At 40.0% G+C, this 16,157-nt stretch overlaps 1 protein-coding gene across 1 annotated transcript in view; it reads right to left on the reverse strand.

The window, feature by feature from the left end:
- Window positions 1-2,821: 2,821 nt before the first annotated feature.
- The window catches only part of TFAP2D (transcription factor AP-2 delta), a 48,827-nt gene continuing 35,491 nt past the window's right edge, over window positions 2,822-16,157 (reverse strand). The window contains exon 8 of the mRNA XM_075049824.1: window positions 2,822-3,243. Within this exon, the coding sequence (XP_074905925.1) occupies window positions 3,024-3,243 (220 nt within the window). The 3' untranslated portion in view covers window positions 2,822-3,023. The remainder of the gene's footprint in view (window positions 3,244-16,157) is intronic.

Raw genomic sequence — 16,157 nt, forward strand, 5'->3', positions numbered from 1 at the left:
ATAGATCAAAGGTCAAAAATCAGGTCAAAAATAATTTGTTGCCTGCAGAGCAGAGGCTCGTGGTGATTACGTAACAACAAAAGATGCAAGTCTTTAAATAAATTATTGTTGGGACCTTGGACCATATCCTGAATAGGTAAATATTTCAAAAAATGCTGTATACATATTATTTCCAGCATCAAACATTTGACTTTGATTGTAATAAAATGCTGCTTTCTCAACAGTTTCACAGAAAAATCTACCCAGCCAGTCATTCCCCCTTCTACAGAAGGCTGATATTTCATTGAAGAAAATTGAGAAGGATTTAAAAAACTTTTTTCTTCTCTTTTTTCCCTCCACCAAAACCTGATTTAAATTTATCCACATCTTGAAGGAGAGGACCACAATTAAATTGCTTTACAGTACCTTTTCATGTGGCAAATCTGCATGTCTGACATAGTCAAACTTTTAATTCCCCCCTCCCTCCCTCCTTTTATCTCCCTCAGTTTGGGCAATAGAAAAAGCAGAATGAGCTTCCTTTTCACTTTTAATCATAGTTACCTACTTTCACACTCAAGTATTTCATGTTCTAGAACAGTTCCACAATGTTTCTGTTGAAGACATCTCAGAGGATCATTCATTTGTTTTTAACACTTCTCCAGAGGCGCTGGAGTGAAAAATTCATTCAATAAAGTTTAAGTTCTTTTAGGCACTTAGCTGATCTCAGTGTGTTAAGGAGGTGGGTCCATGGAGATACACCTGTTTCCCTCAATGCATAAAGGGTGCCTAAATAGCACTAAAGTAGGTATCTAAGTTATATACCTACTGTGAGCAAGGACAAATCTGGCCAAATCGTAGGATTTTATTTTTTCTTTTTTAGATTTCCTTATGCAAGGGAATAGGGACTCATTACTTCCTAGCATGTTTTCTCACCACGATGACAATGTCCTTACTGACCTCAAGAGGAAGAGCATCACACCATAAGAGCTCTATTTCCTTCCATACATTTAGAAGGCAAAGCTGATCTTGTTAATTCAGTTTGACTCCCTACATCATGGCTGTAAATGCCAGCAAATATTTGTCATAGTCCCTAGGTTTAGTCTAAAGCTGCTCATCCAAGATATAATGCATGCTAACTAGTTCTAGAAAGCTGTGATGTAGACACATGTGTATAAGCGCTTCTATTCTTGGCTTCCTTTACACCTAGTTGAGAAAAGTACACACTTTCAGGGCATGATTCATCGTTACTTTGAGGTGAGATAAACTGCACACTACAAGTGCCTTTTCCTCGCCACTGATTATAGGGAGAGGAGGGTAGTTAATCCAGTTGTAGCCATGTACAATGCAAAATGCCACTGTTACATTCCAAGTATTATCTGTGGAGAATGACAGGCACTTCCAGATGATCCCTTCTACCTGTCCTAGGAACTTGGTGTGCAAGTCAAGTGGCTACACATAGTTATCTAGTGCTGTCTTCTGGGATACTCCAGCTCCTCCTCCAGGTGAGTCCAGTTCTCCTATAGGTTTCATGTCATATCTGTCAATACTCTGTGGCTGTCCTAGATATCCTAAAAGGTCTCAAATGGCCCTAAACATTTACACATGGACAACTATATTATTTCCTACCACAGAAGGAGATTAATTGTCCCTTGGAAGAAAAAGTCTGGTTTTGATGATCTTAAAAGGAGTTTAGATGGCCAGCATAACCCCACCCTGTAATACCAATCCTTCCTAACTTTCTCAATAAAGTAATGTCAGAGAAACAAGAACAGGAATGGAATAAAAGTCTTGTTGAAGAAGAAGTTAGAATGCGGCTGGAAAAAACCTCTTGACTCAAAGAGGCTTGAGCTCAAACTATGCCTCCAATGTTTTCTGTGAGAGGATGTGTGGTAGGTGGTAAAGTAATATTTCAAAAATACATTAGCAAGGTTATTACCGCTTAGCTGTTGTGGACCAAGCCAATCTGTCTTACTTGTCAGTTTGGTTTTATGTTATTTTATTGTATTTTATTTTATTTTCGGTAACTGAGTGGATTCTGTTAGACCTCTGCACCTCAGCTGGATTGCTAAAGACAATAAAGCTGCAGAAACAAGCTGTTGAAGAAAAAAAAGCATCATAAAATCAAGGCAACACAAAAGGTGACTCCAATTGCCTGCATTGATCCTGTTGAACAGAGACCCAGGTATGGCAGACTGCAGTGTTGTGGGACCAGGGGCTGAGAAGGTAGAGGACAGAAGCCCGTGCTGTCATTTAATCTGAAGTTCACAGAGGGATCAGGGCTCTTATTGAAACTATCAAGGTTTTTTTTTCATTTTAGTCTGCCATGCTCTTTTCACAAGAGACACCACGGCTGCTGCTTGAATGGTCAGGACAGATTCCCAACAGGTTCTGGCCTCATTCCAGTGCAGCTTTATTATATATTCCCACATGGGGATGAGCAGCCCCCAAACACCAAACGGTTCATTTGTCCCACGACCCAAGAATTCCTCTTTTGCCAGGTTTCCGTATTGTTTTCCCAATGGTGAGTAGATCAGGCATTTCCGATGGATCAGAGGAAGCCCTTCTTTCAATCTATCCAGCATGCAAGCAAAGTCAGGGTGTGGGAACTGCGTGTCCCACAACCGATGCACTGGCCCTAACTCTGCTGCTGGAGAAGAAAGTGCTTCAAATTTCATGTGCCACCTCAGCCAAGTCCAGAAGTGCTTATAAAAAACAGTGTTAGTGTATCATTCAGAACAATCAAATACTACGTGCACGAAAAAGTAGTTTAGAGCAACATAAATTTTAAAAAAGTGACAATTTCATCACACAATTACTGTACACTGCTGTTCTTAGGGTTGAATACTTTCCTCTCTCGCTCTCTCTTTCTCTCTGTTTTAATCTTTCTCTTTTTTATTTTCTTTTTTTGGATTTTTTCTTTTTTTTTCTTTTTTCCCCCTTTTTTTGGATTTGGTCCACTGGAGATAAATCGCCCTCAATGATATATATATTTAAAAAAAATATCAGCAGCAAGACTCTCTTGAAATAGATTCTGTTTGATGTAGCTAGTCTGTCTTTTCTGTTTTGCCCTCTTTCACAGCAGCCTCTGAAGTTTTCCGCAGGGGGGCTTTCTCCGAGTTGGCGTGTCCTTGGCCGGATTCCGCCGCTCCTCCGTTTTTGTGCGATGTGTGCTTTTCCAAGTAGTTCAGCATTTCACTGAGAACAGTTTGGAAAGTGCTTAGGGCAGCACATATTGCAGGAGTTCCAAAACCATGAGTGATCAAACTACAAATGGGAAGGAGACAGAAAAAGAAATACACACATGCACATAAATATAAATGCACTCACATACATCCAAGAGTTTACAGTACACTCATTTTGCTATGGTGAAATTCAAGACTTGCTCCCTAAACTATTTATTACCTATGGGAGAAACAGAAAAGAAAAGAGTAGAGCTGAAGAGCAGACTACAGACAGCTTCAAAGGTTGGTTTTGGTAGGAGTCTCCATTCTGAACCATCGTGGGACAGATCCTCGGCTGATGCAGATTGACACAGTGTTGTTGACTTCAGAAAGGCCAAGAAAGGATCTGTGCCCTAGGCTCTCCAGCATTGCTACTTTTCCAGTCCCAGAAGGTTTGGCTTGCCCCTTCCCAGGTCAATAAAACCAGTTCAGTGTGGTTTATTCACTCTTCTAGATCAGACTCTTGAACAAGACCTGGCTATTCCACATGGATGTATGACCACATCCATACTAGGAAATCGAGCAATGCCAAGGGCGCAATCTCTGACCCTCCGCACGGTTGGCATGGTTTGGCCATATCCATGCTGCTAAGCCCTCTGACCATCCAACGGGGTGGATGTTGGGAATAGTCCCTGGCCAATGCTAATGCCCAAACAATGCCCTGGAAATGTTTCACATAGGGCTAGTTCAGCCGGGCTAAATTCACAGATCATCCTAACCAATTAATAGTAAAAATAGTCAAGTTTCAACAACATTGCCCTGGTGGTGTTGAGTTTACTAGTATAGATTTACCCTGTTGCACCTTTCATCCAAATGAGCTGGTTTTTTTTCAAGACAACACTGAATTTTTCCTGTTGTTTTTCTGCACTAAAAAGTAGCTGAAATTTCAGTGATATTCAACAGCTACTGAAATGATGCATTAATGCAGTTGCGAGGCAGAGCTACAGTGGGTTAATCTCATCTCAGTTTAGAGGACCATTTCATATGTATCTACAGCCATTTGAGATGTTTTGGGCACCCAGCCTGGCTTCCACCTGCAGATCCAGAAGTGTTTAAACAATGAGAAAGGCTCCAAGATATCTCTCAGGGTGATCTTTCTGTCTGCTGGACATGGGAACTGTGTTTGCTAGGAAAGACTGTATCCTAGGGAAGACACCAAACATATGGGAGTCCTAACCAACATGAGAGCTCCATTTGGAAATATGTCTCCATCTCAGATTGGGAGTGGCCCAGTCTTTTATAAAAGGTCTCCCAAAGGCTATTAACAAATAACTCGCTTTTAGAATGTTTATCCATCAGTCTCCAGGCACTTTTCAAAGCAGGAATTTATGTTTATCCCCAGTTAGTAATGAGAGGAAAATGGTAATTAAATATTTACAAGGACTATTTTGCAGACATCAATTAATAATACCACTAGACTCTTGGAGTTTGGACTCTTGAAGTTTGGACTTGTAGTAATATCTGGATCTTTTAAATTTAGCATTAAAAAGAGGTAAACATACCTCGCTTTAATTTTTTTTTTTTTTTTTAGAAATGCCTGGCATACCAGGAAAATAAAAATAATCATCATCATGGTCATCCTAAGTCGTGTTTTTAATATTAGTAAAAACAAGGTCAGCAGTAGCATATAGATAAGAGTATATTTAGCCCTTTCAAGTCCTTTTAGGACTCAGGTGATTTCAAGATTTTGTGTGCATTTTATCATCATTTCTAGTCTTCATAAGGCCAGAGAAATGAAAATGTGATGGAGTTTACAATAACAGAAAGCAAGAAAAAGGAAATTCAAATATATCATTACTAGTTATAATATCTCATGATTTTACAGTGCTTGTGTGATCTTCTGGGTCTTGATTTGGGGAGCTGACTATACCAAGACATACTAAAAATATTTATGATCTTGCATGCAAAAGAAACTAGTTTGTCTATTTTAAAAGTTTGCAATATCTGTAATCATGTCAGGTAGATGCATATAGTAAGTTTAACAAAGGATTGAATAGAAAAAAAAATGTTCTGGCCTGCTCTCCTTGAACCTTTTTACTCCTGAGCAAAAGGAATAGTACTGTGTTCATCTGATAGCTCAATAAACCCTGAAGAGTAAAGTGGGAATACAACAGTGAAAACTTACAGAGATTGTCTCAGAAATGATCTGTAGGGCTAAGAACAAGGATAGAAAACTTTAATGTTCTCAAATGTTGAACAAGACTGTAGAAAATACCAGAATGGGACAAAATCTGATATTAAGGGACATAAGCGTAGGTGTCAACTTGTAGATGTATACATCAACAGCGCCTAAACTCCACTACCATCAAAGGGTACTTAATGTAGTTTCCTACATATAAGATGTCCTATGACATCTGAAACATCTGCACAGATTTGCTAGATATCACACAGGACTTAGGTCCACCTTGCTTCTAGGTGTTTTGACACCAGGCACGTTACCCTTGTGTACCTCATGTGGCACTAGATGCCAGTGTTTAGGCAACTGAATTGAGCCCTGGGGCTTTATTCCATACAGTCAGAGAAGTCTGGAGAATGATTTAGCACATGAAATGGATGTGTCTCCTTCATGGTGAGCTGCACCATTCTTCTAGCTACACTGAGCGCTCCATCAAGCTGAATAAAAATGTGTGTTCGGTGCTATTTGAGATGCCCTATGGTAACAAGACATCTGTGTCGGGTGAACAGGTAATGCAGAGGGCTTACAGGAGAACTGTACCCTTTTAAAGCAACAGTGGATGATGGCATACCTAATAGCATCTAAAAAGATGCTGCATGCTACTGTTGACTCAACCATATCTTGTCCTAGATCTTCATTGACTACACAGGAAGCTTAGACATCCAGCTAATATTGAAACACCTAGATATGGGTATTTTGTCCTGAGCAGAATCTTAAACTTCTGGTCTGAAAACTGGTGTTCATAGGAAAAGGATTTTTGGGGGTGAGTTAGGAGTCTATCTCCTTTACAGTTTAGCCTCTTGTGTACCACTAATCATCAAATACAGTAGTTTTTTTCAAGATAGCATTGTATTTCTTGTAAAAAAGCCAACCCTTTTTTGGTGAAATAGAACTGCAGAGTTTCATGGCAACTCTACTTTCAGTTCCTGATGAATATATACTTCTCTCACAGATGGGGATATGCAGAACCTATTAATTTTCCCATAAAGCTTATTAAGAGAAATCACTTCATCGAAAAATTCTGACCAGCCCTCCTTGCCATGCTCCTGTAAGGGTGTGTTTTTTGAGCCTCACTTTATGTAATGAGCATAAAAAGGCTGAGAGATATGATCTTGTACTTTATCTTACATTTTTATCAGTAATTCCCCTTGCTCTAATTTTGGTGGACTTTATTTCTCTGCAAGTTAAAGTCTTTGAAAAATCTAAGAAAGTTGGATAATTTCCTTTTGCTGATGAAAGCAAGTTTCAAGTTGGGGAGAAAATCTGATTTTACATTTAAATCAGACATGACAGACAGAAGATTAATGGCAAAGCATTCAAATGTGTTTCCTGAAAGTCAAATTTAGTTGCCTGATTTTTCAAGCTAACTGAGGTCCCACTGAAATTGGTTCATTTTTGGTATGCTCCACACCTATGAAACAAGTGGCTTTCATTATAATACTTTCATTTGGGTTTAAAAGCCTAAAATTAAACGTTGTGGTTTCATAATGGAGTCTTCTGGGTATTCTCAGCTTTGTAGTGCATCTCATTGCAACTCCTACAAACTAACTTTATTGTTGTAAAAGACAAGGCTAAAGTTTCTGATTTTGGTATTGTGCATGGAGAGCTGCAGAAAGAAGGCAACGAATATCAGGCCAACATATTTTAAATCCTTATGCTTAAGGACATCCAGACCTGCCTGCAGTTCTGCCCAGCGCTATGATGCAATTATGTCTGCTCATGTTTTAATGATGGCCTTACTTAAAAGTGAAAAGATCCAAGTGTGCCTGAAGGCTTGGACTTTCGTTTGGCAACTACCTCAAGGACTCCTCCATACCCCAGGCTGGTGAAACTCCGACATGCAGAAAAAGAAACAGATTCCCTCTCGCTGGGGGGGAAGAGGCCATCTGCACTGAATGTTTACACCCTCATTTAAAATAAATAAATACTTTAAAATAATAATGAAGAAGAAAAAGTAAGCTTGAACTTATTGGTCAGACTTTCTCAGAACTCTGAACATGAAAACCATTTCATGATTATGCAAATTTAACATCACAGAGTAAACGACAAATAATAAGATTTGATAAGACTTTTGATGGCTGTAAAGGAAATGGAAAAAGATTTTCATCTCTTCACTGATACAAGTAACCTAAGTTAGAGGTACCTATATTGACTTTGAGGTACTTCTGTTGATTTCAGGGTCTGTCCTGTGAAATTTGCCCAGAGAATTAAATTGTGATAACCTTACTTCAGAAGGTCAGTAGTCCTAACTGTGACATAAGTTAGACTGATAGTCAAGGTAAGCATTGGAAGATGACCATATTACAGGGATAAGTAGTTTATAGGATCAGAGTGGCAAACAGCACATACAAAAGTTGCCTTGCAAACTACGTCATCATGCTTGTTTTCTGTTCATAACTGAACAAGTGTATTAAGGACATGTTATCCTAAGCTGATGGACCTCCTTTTGCCATTAAGAAAGTAAAAAGAGAGTGCTAGAGCTGACGCCCCGTATTTCCACAATATTCTATTTTAGACCTTGGGACTGATTTTCCACACTAGGAGAATTGCCCAGGGAACATATCTGAAACATCCATGACTGTGCCTATGGAGTGTTTCTAAGCTATAGACCAAAGATTAAGCCACTGCACTGTGGTGCACATGGTGCTCACAGGAGCCCTTGGGTGTTTGCCAAGAAATGTTTCCAACATAGCACATTACATCCTCCAAATAAAACACTGGATAATGCTGTGACTTGCTGGTTTTGAATGAGAAAAAGATGTAGAAGCTTCTGGCTAACTGTGGATAAAAAGTGGCCTCACCGCCCATTACGACCTGTGGAGCCAAATACACCAGTGAGACCACGGATCCAAGATGACTGGATACTTTTGAAAAAGAGTGAGCATGGCCCTCACGCAGCCATCAACTCCTTCAGTTTCTCCTTTCACTTAATTAATGGTTACATCTCTGCTCTATGGGAAGGCAGATAAATGAATGAGATTCATCCAACTTGCTACTACACATAGATTTTTTCCAGTGAGGCAGCTAATGTAGCTGAGAAGCCCCATTGCCCTTCTCAAATGGGAAAGACCAAGAAGTAAGCATTATAAACATGCTGATGACAAGGGAAAATGCAAATCTGTAACCCAGTTATTTGGAAATAAGGGGATGTCTTTCATTTTTTAGGGAGACATGAGAGTGCCTTAAATTTTTTAAGAAATCTTAAGTGCTGGATTGAAAAACAAATCAAGCCCACCAAGCTTTTTTCCATCTTTGATGAATGCATATTTGCTTTTTCCTTGGTAATCATGGAACTTATTTGTTAATGAAGAAGATAAAGAAAAGAAAACAGATTCTCATCTGTTCACTTGACTTCATACATGGTGAATTTAAGGGAATATGGTATCATATCACTCGTGATAAAAATTATTTGCAGCACTAGAAATTCACACCCTTCCAAAAGGGTTTTGGTCATCAGCAGAGCAGGAGAAGGTGATTGAACCCTTGCTACGGAAAGATCAAAGAGAGAATCCCTGGGAAGGGGAGTGAGGGAAAAATCCCAGAGGAAGGAACTCTAATACCTTTGGTAAATAAAGAGACAAGGAAAAGAAAGAAAAAAAAAAGAAAAAGAAAAAAAGTAAGGAAAATTTGTTGATTTCTAGTACCTCAGCACTAGGAACCAGTGTTGTCCCTCTCAGCTACCTGAATCTAAAGTCAGATTGAAAGAGATCATGGAAATGAGGGAACTCTAGAGGGCACTAGAGGTGTTTCTCCACGAACTTCATTGCACGCCAGGCTCCTTCCAGTCCGTGCATCCAAACAGAAGGCTGCTGCTGCTAATCAAGATGACTGGAATTATGACAGCTGCTGCTCTACCTCCTGATAAGCAAAGAAGCATAAAAAAGAGAGAACACTGTATAAGGGGGTAAGCACATCTGTAAAAACAACCCACCAGTAAGGCTTTGGGCTCAGCTCTTTGTTACAATTTAAAAAACATGTTGAGCTTCAAAACCCATTTCATTGCTCCCTTTTACCCTTCAGAAAGAAGGATGTCACTTCCTCGCCGCTCCTAAAATCTGAGCCTCTGGTTTCTTGCCTGTCGCTTTTTGTGTCACCTTGTCAGTGTGATGCCAGGCACTTGCAGGAGGCTGACAGCTCCAGGCTCAGAGACTAACTAAACGACAAAACTCTTGTCTCAAACAGTTTCACAGGAAGGGTGTTTCATATCAGCTGGATGGCTAGGCAAAACACAGAATAATTTGTGAGGATGCTGATTGCTTTCATTATCTAGCTTTAGTATTCTGAGCCTATTATTTTTTGTCTCTTTTTATAAGGTTTCTGCACTGAAAGAAATGTCACTTGCAAGAAAGTGGTTTTCCCTTTGCTGTTTTGCTGTCTTTATCTTTTATATATAAAATAGATGATCTGGATGTGATTTTGCATCTTGATGAAATGTAACCTTGAAGTTAAAGGATCAAATCCAACTTCTGTAATCGGTGGGTATTCGGCTTTCCCTGTATGATGGATGACATTAGTAGGATATCTGAACTTTCCAAACACTACAGATTCTTGCAGATACAAGTGTCCCAAAAGGAGACGTAGAAGATATGTCTATATCCAATTTTACAAGTGAAAAAAGTGCAACTAAGAGGCTGACTAATGAGGTCAGGGAGTCTGTATGTGTAAGCCAGGAAACAGACACAGATCTCTTGAGTATAATCTCAGCAAGTCTTCTCTTTGTAAGTTTTTTGTGTCATGTTTTTTGGCTTCCCAGCACAGAAAGTGGGTAATTTTTTGTGGGTTTTCTGGTAACTAGTTTTCATGAGATTTTGGGGAGCTAAAAAAACTTCTGCCAAAAATTAAAAAAAAATCAAAGCTGTTCTGATGCAAGGGCAGGTTATAAAGGCAAAGACAAGAAGACACATGTCAGTGTGACTTTCAGGGTCCTGGCTGAATCTGTGGAAACCTCAGATTTGACAGTGAAATGGAAGAGAGAAATAGATACATGCTTTCTCCACTGAACAGAAGAGAGGTAGGGTCTAAAATCGAGAAAAATACTAAGTTAGTGTTTTGGACATTTGGTCCAGTTGGAGGGATATCCTAAATTCTGATCCTTAGATTGAAGGCTGGTTTGATACTTCATCAACAGACTTAGGTGTGAAACGAATAAAGCAGGATCCTAGATCCAGAACTCCAGCTTTGGTTTAATGCAGAAGCCACTACATTAGATAACGATACTCATGGACTCTCATTCTCAGTCCAGCCTTAAATTTTCCTCTGAAAAAAATTCCCTTCAAGAGGAGGGATAGAAAGTGAATGTGCAGGTTCACCCATGCCACCAGAGATGCCATGGGACATTTAGAGTAGTTATAAGGTTGGTACATGTGATGCAGGACTCACAAAAGACCCTTGAACTGAGGGAGTGGCAGCTGAATGTGAGACAGAATGTCCTTTTACACCTAAAATGACCCTAGGTTCCTAGATTCACCAGACGGGTGAATCACCCTAAGGTTCTTAAACTGAAGCTAGGGGATGCCTTTAGTCACCTATACCTGCATTCCTTCTCTGAAATGTGACAGAAACATTCCCCTTCTTCACAGCAGGGATCCATACAACTGAAAATGTTTTGTTCATCTGGTCTGGTTCTCTGCTCTGGAAAGGATTGGATGCACTGAATGTCTAGGAAGGTCAAAAATACTAGAGGGATGAGTGATATGCAAATTAATTCCAACCATCTCCCATACTGACATGCTTCAGATCTACCTGCACCATTAACAGGAAAAGGATGGGGCTCGATGATTTTGCTGGTTAACATTGTTCTAGATCCAGCAGAAGAACTTGTTGGCCTGCACTGTCACCATTCAGCTCTGCTGAGTTAGTGGCAGGATTATGGGTGTTGGGGGTTATCCAAGGCTTCACCATCTCCCATCACAACTACCTGCACCATATAGTCTCTGAGTGTGCGTCTCAGAGCTCTTGTGACTCCAGGCAGGCTTGTCTTCATCTGCTGTAGGTCAGAATTTCCCTGGTTAACCATTTTCAAGCTTTTCTAAAGTGAACTATTTTCAAAGCCTTATATATTTGTTTTGTTTACATCCATCTTTTTGCTTTCTCTAACTATTCCAACCCCCTTTTTTCCTCCCAACACCTTGGATAATTGAGAGCTGTCTCTCAGTTTCAGTGAGCATGAAACTAGGCTCTTTTACCCGCTCTGAATCCCAAACCGATCAACTTACAATGCTAAAGGGAGATTTGTATAACCTTTCTGTCCTGAAAAAAATAAAGAAAGATGAAATCTCAGCTCTACTGACATCAATGGGATTTGAAAATGGTTTAAGTTTCTGGAGAAATGAAAACCCCAGCTTTTCCCTCTTGCATACAGAGACACATGCACATGTACACAAAAGTCTTGCATGATTTTGTAGGGTTTTGGGGAGAAGAACATCTGAATTATAAGTAATAGAAGGCATTTTAAAAGAAACTAAGGTTTATCTAAATATTTTTTCCCCTTCCTTCCTTCCCTGCTCTCTCACTCTTCCGTTCCTGATGCTTACTCCATTTTGAAAGCAATGGGTGAGAGAAGTAGGTTTCTCTCATTAAAGCTATAGACACTTTTGGGTTCTTTTCTAGTACTGATGTGCTGACTTTGCTCTCTACTGTAGTAGACTCATAAATGCATTAACACAGATCAACCTTTACAGGACAAGAAAGAGACAGTCATGTATCTGGACAAAAAGTCTCATCACTTAGTAATGAAAATGAATTTGTCCAAGGTTTTCTTGTTTGCCCTGTAGCTTAATGCTGATTCTGTCTTCAGAAATTGGGGACAGAGTAGCTCAAGTGGTGGCTTTCAGGCCAGATACAACTTGCAGGATTATTCCACTTGCTCCTCTGCATTTATCATGACAGAATCAAAGAAGAGCTAAAAGACAGCTTGGGTAGGCCTAACAACACACCATCTCTTCTTGAACCCACGCGCATGTATATGCTTAGAAATCTGAGCTGCTCCAACACTTCACCGATGAGATCAGTTGCTTGTGATTCAGCTCTGACAAGGTTGGACTTCTCTAAATCTCAGTACATTATTTATAGCACAGGTAAGGTACCTAACTGGGCTGTAATAAGGACTGGTTCTTCCCTGAATTCTCAAGCTACATAGATATTAGTGGTATATATGCACCACTCTGCCCAGTAATAGTTTGGGACAGTGCTAGTTAGACCAGGCTAAAAACCCCCAGGAATTCTGCAAAAAAAGCAGCACAGGCAGCCAACACATGCCTGTGCCCTGGCACTACTTTTATTTACTAATATCAATATAACTTCTCTGCAGTAAGGTACTCCAAAATGTATTGAAAAGGGAGAAACCTTGAATAAAGCATATATAATATTACCCTGGCTGCTATGAATGTAAGGGTCTACAGAATTGTCTGTTCATGGTCAAACAATACTGGGAAAACATTCTTCATGCAGCATTGAGTTTTCTGTATTCAGGTCAGATGGACATCTCAGGGAGCAGCTGCAAAAATGTTATTGTACCAGAGGTGTAGAGGAGCCTCTGGTTTTTGCGTATCTGGTAAAGTTGTGCAAAACTCAGCAGTTTTCAGGCTCGCTGCGGCTCCTTTGAAGATTTCCCCTGGTTTATGCTTTATATGAGCTTTGAGTTTGGAGTCTGAGTAAACCCAGCGATTCTGATCCCTTCATGGGGACTATCCTGTACTTTGGGTTGGACACATGTTTACAGATCTTGATGAATCGGGACTCAGTGGAAAAGCTTCAGAGAGAAATATGGGCTTGAAGATTTAAAACAGAGGAAATGGGAAACACTGCTTTGATCTGACCTGTGTCGGTCTGTGAACCCTGGTCTTAATTATTAACATTGAGCAAGTAACATCATGAGCAAGTGGAGCACATAACTCTACACTTACCAGCTGTAGGGTAATTTATTCCTAAAGAAAACTCCCTTTACCCCAAGGTAGTAGAGGCTGGATTCTGCTGTAGGTATCAGATATTACAGCTCTTCAAAAAGTCTTTCATTATCTTAGAATTTATTCTAATAATAGACAACTGTGTGATTCCTCTGAATTTTTCTGGTCATAAAAAAATCTCTTTGACTTTCTGACATCATATGGCATAAGCATATACATATATGTATAAAATACCAACTTTTCATCTTCTGGTTTCTTTGCTGCCTTGATTATGGTTTACAAGGCAGAATTCCTGAACCTCTTCTTGTTATATTAAATCTGTATGAAACTGTACGAAATTTACCATGATAAAAAATCAGCTCATATTGGATAATAGTTGAAAAACATGCTATATTTATACTAAAACCATTCACAAAACCTTGTCAGAGATTCCAGTGAAAGGCTATGGCTTTTCCTTGCCAAACATAATATTTTGGCTCCATCCTAATCTAGAGATTTATACAGCACAGAGACAGAGAATTTATTGTGAGAAAAACCACAGTTCTGGAATAGAGATAGAAATAAAGATGAAAATTTCACTATTGAAAAAGCATGTTATAAAATTTGTGATGACTGCATGGAGTCACTACTTCAGATTTATATCTCCTCTGCAAGACCTATTTGTAGAGCACCAACAGCTCTTGGGCATTTTGGTCATAAATAACATTAATTTCATGCGTATAATCAGGACCAGCTACTTATTAAGACAGTCCAATTTTAGACTGACTACTGTAGATGTCGTCAGAGTATTTGACAATGACTATGGTATGAAGGTCAAATTCTTCTCTGGCATACAGTTGCAGACGTCTTTATCTATAGGTATAGATACATGATAATTGTCACTGTAAAAAATAAGGACAACCTGCTCTTTTGGAAATCTGAGCTTAAGTGGGGGCCTATGGTCAGGGATGTGGAGGCCAAGGTACTTTGAATATTTGAATTCTTAGTGTTAGACATGTGCTTTGTTAGGCAGATGCTTTCAACATCTTTTTAGGAAATGATTCCTCACTGATGTATAATGACAAGCAGCTATTTATGCTTGTGACCAGTGGGAGGCTGTGCTATGCCTCAGACAGCAGTGAGCATGTTGTTGCTGGGTTACAAGGACTTTCTCTGTGTGTTGGGGTACCAAGAATTTCTTCCTCTTCTCTCATCCCCAACTGATCAGGTGCAAATCTCCTGTGACCAAGGTTGGTTCAGTCTGAGGTTCATAACTCAGAGAAAGACAAAGAAACCAAGTGATCAGTCAGAGTCTGTGTTGAAAACTTGACTCAGAAAATAGTTAATGCTCCTGGAAAACATGGCAAATTGCATTCTCACACCTTCTCTGGCATCTGAGACAGACTTAAGTGCCTTCTGTGACATTTAATCTCAAGAAGGCAAATAGAGGTAGGAGGGGTTCAGACAACCTAGCTGTGAAGGCTGCCAGATTTAGGGGATGGGAATAGTGATTTTTTTTGCCTACACTACATTTAGCTATTTACAATATAAGTGTCTAGTTTGTACTGGTTGCCTAAGCTCCCATTTAGCTGGAGATCTAGACCAGACTGTCTGGTCAATGGAATTTAGGGAGAAATTCAAGTCACACTAATGTAGATGTCTATGTTAGGCCTGCTTAATTGTAGTGCAGATTTCACAGGCTATACAGATGAGATCCCTAGAGACTACAGCAGAAGATATACACCTGTCTGGAGCCAAGGCACCTACAAGTAGATGAGTAGAGTTAGAAGTCTGGGTCAGAAGCTGGATCTGACCTCAACTTCTCTACAGTAGATGGAAAAGGAATATGGTCTCAGCTCAGCCTCTGGGTCTGGCAGTACTCCTCATTCCCCAAGCACAGTCAGAACCTGTCTGATTTAAGCCCAGGGAAGCATCTGTGTGGGATCAAGACCTGTGCTCTTTTAGGTGCCCATCTTCAGTCCGACACTTATTGCCTACAGTAGGCACAAAAGAAAGTACTGAATGATCCAGGAGCTGCCTACAGAAGCTTTGTACTCCAACCTCCTGAAGTGGAGCAGAGAAAGAAGCGTGGAAGCTGTACCAGTTGACAGCTTTTGTAGCTGAAGTCTTCAGCATTTTATCCTGACTTCTATTTCTTCTTTAAACACAGGAATCCTTGGAGATTAGCTACCTTATATCATGTTTACTTTGTGCGCATGTAATGGGGAATTACCTATTTTTCCATAAGCTTAGGTAGCCCATTAAAATCCCTCTGTGAGTATCCCATATAAATAAGTACATCTCCCTCGGTGTGCAGGTGTGGTTAGGTATTTTGGACTGTGTGTGTGTGTATAAGGGGAAGTACACAGAGACGTAAATGTATGTGTATGTCTGTGCACATCACTGCCTGAGAAGAGAAGTGGGGTTGTCTAGGTGTGTTCGCGTACCCATAGGATGCACACGGGTGTGTGTAAGAATAAACAGGAATGTGTGCATTTGTGGACCAGGCATTATCCTTGCCTCTCCCCACCCCCCAACAGGTAGATGGAAGAAGTGGGATGGTGGGTATTTTGGATTCTATTCAAAGTCTGAGGGACTAAACATTAGGTTTCACACCACCTGGCTGCTGGGTGCCTCATGCTCTATCAGAATCTTAACAACTAAAAGATGTTGGGAAGTTTGGGCACAAAAGTTTTCTGTCCAGCCAGTGGATGAAGAGTGGCTCAGCTGGCTGTGCTCAAGAATATGCAACATCGTTCTAATGCTTTATAGGCCTAACGAACCTGCTTGGTGCTATGGTCTGTAAACAGCTCTCTGGAACAGTTCTTTATATGTTGATTTTTTCAGGTATCAGTTAATGGCTAGAAAAAAAATAAATCTGTAGCCTCAGTTAGTCGT

Source organism: Buteo buteo, chromosome 17, assembly GCF_964188355.1.
Source record: "Buteo buteo chromosome 17, bButBut1.hap1.1, whole genome shotgun sequence".
NCBI lineage: Eukaryota > Metazoa > Chordata > Aves > Accipitriformes > Accipitridae > Buteo > Buteo buteo.